The 9,901-nt window shown below is 53.5% G+C and overlaps 2 protein-coding genes across 6 annotated transcripts; both read left to right on the forward strand.

Annotated features, from left to right (window-relative positions):
* The first annotated feature begins 373 nt into the window (after positions 1-373).
* Positions 374-3,078, forward strand: DPH2 (diphthamide biosynthesis 2). Of its 4 annotated transcripts, XM_040469953.1 has the most exons (7): positions 459-739; positions 953-1,065; positions 1,321-1,544; positions 1,723-1,881; positions 2,278-2,406; positions 2,487-2,663; positions 2,745-3,078. In XM_040469953.1, exons 1-7 carry the CDS (start codon positions 593-595, stop codon positions 2,867-2,869), a joined length of 1,074 nt encoding a protein of 357 aa, XP_040325887.1. In that variant the 5' UTR covers positions 459-592; the 3' UTR covers positions 2,870-3,078. The 4 variants fall into 4 exon arrangements, with proteins under 4 accessions (XP_040325886.1, XP_040325887.1, XP_040325888.1 ...); XM_040469952.1 differs by having other exon boundaries at positions 374-739; positions 1,723-2,406; XM_040469954.1 differs by lacking the exon at positions 1,723-1,881.
* Positions 3,079-5,733: 2,655 nt separating this feature from the next.
* ATP6V0B (ATPase H+ transporting V0 subunit b) lies at positions 5,734-9,091 on the forward strand. 2 transcript variants are annotated; one of them, XM_040469956.1, is made up of 8 exons: positions 5,734-5,909; positions 6,657-6,705; positions 6,938-7,021; positions 7,149-7,226; positions 7,434-7,503; positions 7,625-7,676; positions 7,893-8,083; positions 8,791-9,091. In XM_040469956.1, the coding sequence occupies exons 1-8, from the start codon at positions 5,843-5,845 to the stop codon at positions 8,815-8,817; spliced, it is 618 nt and encodes a 205-aa protein (XP_040325890.1). In that variant the 5' UTR covers positions 5,734-5,842; the 3' UTR covers positions 8,818-9,091. The 2 variants fall into 2 exon arrangements, with proteins under 2 accessions (XP_040325890.1, XP_040325892.1); XM_040469958.1 differs by lacking the exon at positions 6,657-6,705 and having other exon boundaries at positions 5,783-5,909.
* Positions 9,092-9,901: the final 810 nt, after the last annotated feature.

Below are 9,901 nucleotides of genomic sequence, written 5' to 3' on the forward strand. Positions count from 1 at the left end.
CTCAAACTGGAGTATTTTCAGGGAGTTGCTTTTTTTTTTTTTTTAAGTTTATTTAATCTCTACACCCAGCGTGGGGCTCAAACTCACGACCCTGAGATCAGGGGTCGCATGCTGCACCAACTGGGCCAACCAGGCGCCCTTAGGGGTCGGTTTTTCTGAGCTCTGCTGGCGGTTTGGGAACGGAAAGAGAATGCCTGGAGAGGCGGGCCAGGGGAACTACAATACCCACAAGGCCCCGCGCCTTCTGAGGTAGTACCGATTGCCTGGGGCTCTGAGACAGATTATTGGTTCTCTGTGGGCGGCCTAGCGAGGATTGGAGGGCGGGAGCCGTGCTAGTTTGATTGGTAAAACTACCACCAGCCCCGCCTCAAAAACCCGGAAGTAATTCCCTCGTTGGTCCGTGTGTAGTGGTGTAACGGAGAAACGTGAATTTGGAGGGGTGGAGGGATGGTTCAAGGGCTGCGCACTGACTTCCCAGCCCCACCGCCCCCACCAAGTGACTCTGACTCTTTGGGGGCTGCTTTTGAGGACGCGGGGCCTGAGGCTGACCGAGGGAGGTCCCTGCTGCTTTCTGCCACCCAAGCCGTACCTCATGGAGTCTACCTTCAGCAGCCCCGCGGAGGCAGCGCTGCAGCGAGAGGCGGGAGCTGCCGGAGTGCTCACTCCTCTCGCGGACCTGGACCGCGTGTACGAGCTGGAGCGAGTCGCTGGATTTGTCCGCGACCTAGAGTGTCAGCGGGTGAGGGCAGATAGGGGAGGGGTGGCTCACCTCTGGATGGGTCGCCCAGAAGATCGGGATCTTGGTGTAATTTTGTGAGGATGGAGGTGCGGGAGGAGTTGCTCCTCTGGGAGGAGGGGCTTTGAAGGTCAGGTAGGGACTCTTGGAAGGTTTTCCTTAAGAGGCTCTCGGTGGAGGAGAGGTTGTTCATGACTCCATGGCTTATGCTTACAGGTGGCCTTGCAGTTCCCTGACCAGCTATTGGGAGATGCTGGGCCCGTGGCTGCACGACTGGAGGAGACCACAGGGTCGAAGATGTTCATTCTGGGCGACACAGCTTACGGCAGGTGTGAATTTGAGCTTGAAGATTGAGGGTGGTGTAGGTCTACTGATGCAGGGCTCATGGTGTTTTCCCCCTAGGACAGTGTCTGCCCCCAGCGGCTGTGTTTTCCCTTGATGATGATTCCTCCTCTCCTGATACTTCCTCCCCTCAATGACAGTGTCTTCTTTTCATAACATTATTTTCTTCAATGACCACATTTCCCATGAAAGACAGCTTTTCCTGATGAGAACTCTTCTCACTAATGGTATCTTTCCTGCAGCTGCTGTGTGGATGTACTGGGTGCTGAGCAAGCTGGAGCTCAGGCCCTTGTACATTTTGGCCCTGCCTGCTTAAGCCCTCCAGCTCGCCCACTGCCTGTGGCCTTCGTCCTTGGTCAACGTTCTGTGCACTTGGAGCTCTGCGCCAAGGCCTTTGAGGCCCAGAACCCAGACCCCAAAGCGCCTGTGGTGCTGCTAAGTGAGCCAGCCTGTGCCCATGCCCTGGGTGAGCGTTTTTGCCTGTGCATGCAGGAAGGGTGGACCAACTGCTTAGTGCCTTGATAGCCCCATTTCAGTACATTCCTGTAGAGCTCTCGATATGGGCTTGATCCCATTCTTTGCTTTTGGGTCACATTCAGCCTTTTGGGGATGAAGGGGTTCCTGACACCACCCCTTTCTTCCAGAGGCCTTGGCCACTCTCCTGCGCCCACGGTACCTGGACCTGCTTGTCTCCAGCCCAGCTCTTCCCTTGCCAGTGGGTTCCTGCAGTCCAGAACCTGAGCCCCTGGAGCGTTTTGGGCGTCGCTTTCCCCTGGCTCCCGGGAGGTGTCTGGAAGAATATGGTGCCTTTTATGTGGGGGGCTCTGAAGCCAGCACTGACCTTGACCTTGACCCAGACCTGAGCCGGTTGCTCTTGGGCTGGGCACCAGGGCAGCCGTTCTTCACCTGCTGCCCGGACACAGGGCAGACTCAGGATGAAGGTGTCCGGGCTGGACGGCTAAGGGCACGTAGACACTACCTGGTAGAGAGGGCCAGAGATGCCCGGGTGGTGGGGCTGTTGGCAGGTACTTTGGGTGTAGCCCGACACCGTGAAGCATTGTCACACTTGCGGAACCTGGCTCAGGCTGCAGGCAAGCGTAGCTATGTGTTGGCCCTGGGGCGGCCCACACCTCCCAAGCTTGCCAACTTTCCTGAAATGGATGTCTTTGTGCTATTGGCCTGCCCTCTTGGTGCTCTAGCTCCACAGCCTTCTGGTGGCTTCTTCCGGCCTGTATTGGCACCATGTGAGCTGGAGGCTGCCTGCAACCCTGCCTGGCCACCTTCAGGCTTGGCTCCCTACCTCACACATTACGCGGATTTATTGCCTGGTGAGTGGTGGGGTACTGCCTGAGCTGGAACCACTTGGGGCATGGAATTGGGCCGGTATGGATCCTCTTTCTCCCTCCAGGCTCTCCCTTCCACGTGCCCCTCCCACCACCTGACTCAGAACTGTGGGACACCCCAGATGTGTCACTCATTACTGGGGAACTCCGACCCCCACCTGCCTGGAAGCCATCAAATGATCCTGGATGCTTGGCCCTGACCTTGCGGCCCCAGCTGGAGCTGGCTGAGAGCAGCCCTGCAGGTAAGTGTGCCAAGTCTCTGCTCCCAGCTGAACTCTTTCCCCAAATTCAGCCCACTTGGCCTCAGTCCCCTCTCTCTGCAGCTTCATTCCTTAGTTCCCGGAGCTGGCAGGGGCTGCAACCCCGTCTGGGTCAGACACCGGCGACAGGAGCTGTGAGTGGAAGACGAGGGATTGCCATCGCCTATGAGGATGAAGGAGGCAGCTGATACCATGTGGGGCCAGAGACACAGATGGGCTGAAGAATTGCTGCAAAGACCTTTAATACTCCCTGCATCAACCCCACTCCTCTGCCTGGATCCTTGATGCAGGGAAGGACAGACAGCCCCTCACTGAAGAAGGGGACCCAGCTCTGTCCTGTTGTGGCACTGGCACGAGGCTTAGCATATAGCGGTTTAATAAATGTCTTTTGAACTGATGGGGACTGACTTGGGGTTTCCTGAAGTCTTATGGGTCCATCTGTCCTCCTGGGAACAGTCCAGGACCTCTGGCCAGTCCCAGTTTCTGGTGTGCAATTGAGGTTCTACCCTTGTCAAAGGATCCAGGTGGTCTAGACCAGGATTTCTCAACTTTGGTACTATTGACAAATTTGGGTCAGATAATTCGTTGCTGTGAGGGGCTATCCTTACGTTATAGGATGTTTAGCACTATCTCTGGCTTCTGCCCACTGGATGCCCCTAACATACCCTTATTCAATTGTGATAACCAAAAATGCCTCCAGACATTGACAAATGTCTCCTGTGGGGCAAAACTGTCCCTTGCTGAGAACCACTGGTCTAGACCTGTGTTGCCCAATAAAGCAACCGCTAGACACGTATGGCTATTTAAACATGAACTTAAACTAGTTAAAATTAAAAACTCAGTTTCTTAAGGTGCCTGGCTGGCTCAGTCAGAAGAGCATGAGACTCTTGATCTCTCAGGGTTGTGAGTTCGAGCCTTGTGTTGAATGTAGAGATTACTAAAAATAAACTTTAAAGCTAAGTAAAATAAATAGGGGCACCGGGGTGGCTTAGTCAGTTAAGCATCCTGCTTCAGCTCAAGTCATGATCTCACAGTTCATGGGTTCGAGCCCCACATGGGGCTCTGTGCTGACAGCTCAGAGCCTGGAGCCTATTTCAGATTCTGTGTGTCTGTGTCTGCCCCTCCCTGACTCATGCTCTGACTCCCTCTCTCTCTCTCTCAAAAATAAATAAACCTTAAAAAAAAACAAATTAAAAAAATAAAAATAAAAGTAAGTAAAATAAATAAAAATGCAGTTTTTATTTATTTATAACAAGCATATTATAAAACATTATATAGGGGCACCTGGGTGGCTCAGTCGGCTAGGTGTCTGACTTTGGCTTAGGTCGTGATCTCACGGCTTGTGGGTTTGAGCCCCATGTCAGGCTCTGTGCTGACAGCTCAGAGCCTGAAGGCTGCACATTTTGTGTCTCCATCTCTCTCTGCCTCTCCCCTATTTGTGCTGTGTCTCTGTCAAAAATGAATAAACATTAAAAAAATAGAATATTATATAAAAACAAGTACATTTCAGTGCTTATTTAGTCACATGAGAGGACAGTGCAGCTACAGGACATTTCCATTATTGCAGGAAGTTCTTTTGGACAGTGCTGGTCTACAATGACTAAATTGTTTCTCCGGGAAATCACAGAAACTTGAATAAACTAGATACTTTTTCTCCTGTTTATTTTTATTCGTCAAACACTACAGGTCCTGAAGGTCTGAATTGTATTTGACTGGATTCCTGTCCTCATAGTGGAATTGGGAAGATAGGCAGTTAAGTAAGCAATTGCCACACAGTGAAACAGTACCGTCTATAAGGAGGGAAGCCCCTGTGGGCACTTCTTCATTCCCCACATTTGCAGAGAAGCGTGGCATGCTGGCATTGTCCAAAGTTAGTTAAAGAAGCAGGTGAACAGGGAGATGAGGTCCTTGCTCTCAGGGAGTGCCTGGTCTACTGGTAGAGGCAGATCTGTAAAAGGACCATGGCAATAGACAAGGTGGGTACCAATCGTGTATTCTACAAATAATTATGGAGTGTGCTAGGCACTGGGAATACAGCAGTAAGCTCAAAAACCCTTTCATACTGCTTACATTCTCATGGGGCGGGGGGGGGGGGGGGAGGGAAGAGATGAACAAAATAAAGTAATTGGCATGCCAGATGGTGATAAGTACTATGGGGAACTATAAAGCTGGGAAGGAGTGTAAGGAAGAGTGGGTTGCAATATTCAACAAGATAGTTAGGGAAGGCCTTTTGAAGAATGTGACAAACACCAAAAGGAAGTTATGGAGTGGGCCACGTGGATAAGTAGAACAGAGACAACAAGTGCAAGGGTGGTGTACTGGGGGTATGGCTGGTATGTCCAAGGAAAAGCAAGGAGGCCAGTGCAGTTAGTGGAAGAATATTAGATGAAGTCAGGTAAGGGGCATGGGAAGCCGCACTGGGAGAGGCCTAGTGGGCCATTATAAGGACTGTGGCTTTTATTCCAAGTGAAATGGCATTTTAAACCAAAGAGTGACATGATCTGAAGTTTCATGACATGAACTGAGTGACATGATCTGAAGGATCACCAGGGCAACCGGGAAGCCCAGAGCAGGTTATCACCCTGCCTCTGGGTTAGGGAAGGCTTCCTGACAGGGCTTTCCGGGGACCAGTAGGTGTTAGCTGGGCAACGGGATGAGCACGAAGAAGAGTACTCCAGGCAGAAGAAAGCATGAGCAAGGTGAGAAAGCATGACACTCTCACGGAACTGGGTAGGACGACAATGGAGGGGGCCCAGGGGATCCAAGCAATGGCTTGGAGGATAAGCTAGAGAGGCTCAAGAGCAGGCTCCGGTGTATTGGAGGGCTGGTGGGCCGATCTGGGACTGAATGTCAGGGCTGAGGAGGCGCAGATTTGGAGAGACGCGACAGGGACCACCTAGAGGTCGAGGGTACTAATGACGCTAGAGCCTCTTCCGAAGCGCAAGACTACAACAACCACAATCCTCAGCGCTTGCAGTTCCGGCGTCGCCAAGTTCTAGACTGGGGGCGACGCGGCGCGGGGTCACGTGGTGCGGGCGCGTCACGTGGATAAGTCAGGTGACGCTGCGGGGCGGGCGGACAGACTGCGGGGCGGACGGTGGACGCAGGGACGCGGGTTTAGTTGTGGCCCCACGGACCCGAGCCCCGCCGTCGTTGCCGCCATGACGGGGCTAGCGCTGCTCTACTCCGGGGTCTTCGTGGCCTTTTGGGCCTGCATGCTCGTCGTGGGTGAGGCCGGGCCCTGGCGGGCGGGGCCGACATCCAGTCCGAGCTGGTGGGGTTAGAGCCCAGAGGGAGAAGTGGAGTCCCGTGAATGCTGGGCCCCTATGCTGGCCCTGTGCCTGAGGCTCGAGGACTTGCCTCATGCCTGTTGGGGCTTCTGACCCTGACAGAGGAGAACCAGATGAGGGGCGCGGGCGGTGGGAGGTCGGGGCCGCGAGAGCAGCCCCGGTCCCTCTCGGTCACTACCACCTCCTCCCCCCGTCTCACTGCTGCCGCCCCTCGCTTGCTCCTGATGGGCCTGCTTGGGTCACGAGCCGACTGTTCCAGTTCCTCTTTTCCCGGTCGTTTTGCCCTCCCCCACCCACAGCTTGTTGGGTAAACAGCGGCTCAGACTGGGCTGGTGGAATCTGGTGTTCTCGGCCAGAGCTTCTGCTCCCTTCTTTTCTCCAGAGTGTCCAGGTCTGCCAGTAGCTGCCGGTGGAGGGACTTGGTCTGGGAGGAGGAGTCACCGGGCGGGGGCATATGGTACTGAGGGAGTGGCAGAAAATGGAGGCCTGAGCAGAGGGATTTGAATAGATAGCCGCGCTTTGACACGAAAGCCAGCTTGAGGACTCTCCCTTGACCTAGGTGTAGGCAGACCTTCGAGGAGATGGCACATCAGCCGGGCAGCAATTTCTTGTCTAAGTTGAGAAGCTTCTCTTTGGAGAGCCGTCTCTAACCCCCCCCCCTTTTTTTTTTCTCTCACTGCTGCAGGAATCTGCTACACCATTTTTGACTTGGGTTTCCGCTTTGATGTGGCATGGTAAGGGAGGGCAGGGAGAGGATTCCCCTAGGAGCTTTTCTGCAGCCTTTCGTCTCTGACCTAAGGCCTCTACTCCACCCCATCCCCAGCTACCTGCGATATGGACCTTTGGGAGATATGAAATGTTTTGTCCCAACATCTAGGACCGGGGGGTTTGGGGGGTTGGGGGCTGGATTTCGTGCCCACTTCTTCCCTGGGGCTGAAATTGCTTTCCTCCCTGTTTCCACACCAGGTTCCTGACTGAGACTTCCCCCTTCATGTGGTCAAACTTGGGCATTGGTCTGGCTATCTCCCTGTCTGTGGTTGGGGCAGCATGGTGAGTGTTGGGGTGGTGGGACTGGGGGGAGGGGCTGAGTCATAGCAGGTGGTCATTGGGTCCTTAGTCATCCTGGGGTCAGTGACAAGCTTGGGCTCTGCTCATCAGTTTCTTATCCTTCTACCAGGGGCATCTATATTACTGGCTCTTCTATCATTGGGGGAGGGGTGAAGGCCCCCAGGATCAAGACCAAGAACCTGGTCAGGTAAGTGTAGGGCCTTTGGATGGTTGTCAGAACCAGCTGCATTGTGAGCTGCATATTTGTTTGACCTGACATGCTGCTCCTGACCAGCCCCCAATGGGGTGGGGTATCAGTGGGGGAAATGGTGGCTGGGGACTCTCTGGGGACAAAGGTTGGTTTCTTCCTTATCTTTCTCCTCTCCATCCCCATGCCCACCACTACCACTACCAGCATCATCTTCTGTGAGGCTGTGGCCATCTATGGCATCATCATGGCAATTGTGATTAGCAACATGGCTGAGGTATGGAGAACCAGGGTAGGGTGGGCATCTATTCCAGTGTGTTGGGTACAATGCTTAGTGATATTGACGGAGGGGGAGTGGCATAAGGAGTGGTTTCGGATTACTTTTCTGTCTCCCACAGCCTTTCAGTGCCACTGACCCCCAGGCCATTGGACATCGAAACTACCATGCAGGTAGGTGGATGTGTGAAGGAAAACAAGCTGGGGCTTCATGTCTGTTTCCCCCCCTTCCATGGCCCAGCTTAGACTTATTTCGATAGTCTGTCACTTTGTTTGGCCTGCTTTGCCGAGTTGGGGGTGGTGACTGGCCCCATTAGTCCATCTTGGGCCCTTGTCTTCCTCTCCCCTTGTGCCTGGCTTGGCCTCAATACTCTCTTTCCATCCCCCCAGGCTACTCCATGTTTGGGGCAGGCCTCACAGTGGGCCTGTCTAATCTCTTCTGTGGAGTCTGCGTGGGCATCGTGGGCAGTGGAGCTGCCCTGGCTGATGCACAGAACCCCAGCCTCTTTGTAAAGATTCTCATCGTGGAGATCTTTGGCAGTGCCATTGGCCTCTTTGGGGTCATTGTTGCAATCCTTCAGGTGATGAATCCCCTGGGGGAACCTGTGTCCTTGTCCCCAATCCAGACTCATTCTCCTTCCAGAGGAGCCACGGTGCTCCCTTTCCCTCTATAACCATAGAACCCCTGAATAGCTCCCCCCATTTCTTTCCCATTTTTTGGTTTCTCTGTTTGAAGCTTTCTAATCTGGTATCATTGATAACTGTAATGTTTATTTCCCTGCTGCTTTGTGTCTTTGTCTTTCACTGAGTCTTTCTGTTCTGTTATTTTTTTGTCTGTTTATTTGTAGTCTAGACTGGGTTGGGATCTTGGCTGTGTGTCAGTCTGTCTTGGTGTGTTTGACTATGTTTCTCAGGGCTTGTGTGTATGTATGATGTCAGTAGGACAGCATGTCTGAATTCTGTGCATCTTGTCTTTGACAATGTGTAAGCGTGGCTAAGGATCAGCCTGATGGTCTGAATGTGACTGAGTGCTTAGCTGGGTTGACTCTTGGTGACTGGTCCTGTCCATATGCCACTTCTCTCCATCTCTCTGTCCCACGCCTAACTCTGTGGTTGTCTGAATGTCCTTGTTCATCTGTGTTTGTCACAGCATGCCCATCCTGGTCTAGTCATCCATCTGTTGTGGTCTGTCCATCCTGCCATGGGTTTGCTAGGCCTGATCTGTCATTTGTCACTGTTTTATCTATTGCTCTGCCTCTGTCTGATTTCTCCTGTTCTTCTTTTGCAGACCTCGAGAGTGAAGATGGGTGACTAGATGATCTGTATGGGTGGGGCTGTGTCCCACTCTTATTTATTTGTGGTTTTCCTGGGACAGCTGGAGCTGTCATCCTTGGCCTTTCAGGGGGCTTGTGTTCAAGAGCCCTCCCTGCAATCACTTGTTTGTCAACTCGGAAGCACTGCCTGGCTGGAGCCTCAGTGTGGGAAGTGGGTCACTGATGACCGTGTGCAGCTGTGCACCTGTGTCCCACCTCCACCCCTAACCCATTTTCCCAGTGTTTGTGAAATAAACGTGGTATTTGTCTGGGTCAGTGCCGCCTCTGTTGCCTTCCTTTGCTACTTTCTTTCAGGGAGGGAGGGTAAACGGGCCTGTAGGCCTCAACCTAATGTCAGCCTCTTGGCAGTTTTCTGGTTCATACACAGTCTGTACTCTGGACAGAACTAGTTCCTGGGTGGGGAGGTATGGTGCTGGGCTAAGGATTCTAGCCCTGAACATCCTTATTGAAAGGAACAAGGGAGTCTGGGGATATGGACCCAGGTGATTGTGCAGGGGAAGGGTCTGTCCTTAGTCCCATGTCTTCAAGGTTTTGTCTAAGCCCAGATGAGCCATCTGCTTACCTGGCTCTACCCTCCGGCATCCATCACCCTCTACCCCTCTGGAGCTTGGAGCCCATTCATTTGCCTCTGCCTATCCCAGTGCCATCCCCTGCCAGTAATAAATTTGAATCCTTGTTCCCAGGGCCCTGTCCAGTTCCTCCCACTTCCGTGCAGTCTCTTAACCAACCTCCTGTTACCCTAGAAGCCCCTGACACACACGTCTGTCCTCGCCTTTAAGGGTCCTGCCCAGCTGGCGGCCTTTAATCCTGTTCCTATCGATGAATTGACAAATCCCTAACCTCCCTGTTTGTGTCGCCTAACTTCCAGGCCCCCTTCTTCGGCGGAGTTCGAGCTCCAGCCCACACCCACCCCGAAATGGGTTTGACCCACCCACACCGCCCCATCCAGGCCCCGAATCCAACCTCTGGAGTGACCTTACCGATGTCCGCCCCTCTCCGGTCCCTCGCCACCCCAGGCCCCTCGCTCCGCCGCGCTTGGCCGCCGGCGGGAGGGGCGGGTGGCGG

Source organism: Herpailurus yagouaroundi, unplaced genomic scaffold (assembly GCF_014898765.1).
Source record: "Herpailurus yagouaroundi ecotype Mexico unplaced genomic scaffold, PumYag 77, whole genome shotgun sequence".
NCBI classification, from domain to species: domain Eukaryota; kingdom Metazoa; phylum Chordata; class Mammalia; order Carnivora; family Felidae; genus Herpailurus; species Herpailurus yagouaroundi.

Coding starts and splice junctions, on each gene's coding strand:
- DPH2 (XM_040469952.1), top strand. CDS start 593: ATGGAGTCTACCTTCAGCAGCCCCGCGGAGGCAGCGCTGCAGCGAGAG. Junction 740..952: donor GCGACCTAGAGTGTCAGCGG/GTGAGGGCAGAT, acceptor TTATGCTTACAG/GTGGCCTTGCAGTTCCCTGA. Junction 1,066..1,320: donor GGCGACACAGCTTACGGCAG/GTGTGAATTTGA, acceptor TCTTTCCTGCAG/CTGCTGTGTGGATGTACTGG.
- ATP6V0B (XM_040469956.1), top strand. CDS start 5,843: ATGACGGGGCTAGCGCTGCTCTACTCCGGGGTCTTCGTGGCCTTTTGG. Junction 7,677..7,892: donor ACATCGAAACTACCATGCAG/GTAGGTGGATGT, acceptor CCATCCCCCCAG/GCTACTCCATGTTTGGGGCA. Junction 8,084..8,790: donor TCATTGTTGCAATCCTTCAG/GTGATGAATCCC, acceptor CTTCTTTTGCAG/ACCTCGAGAGTGAAGATGGG.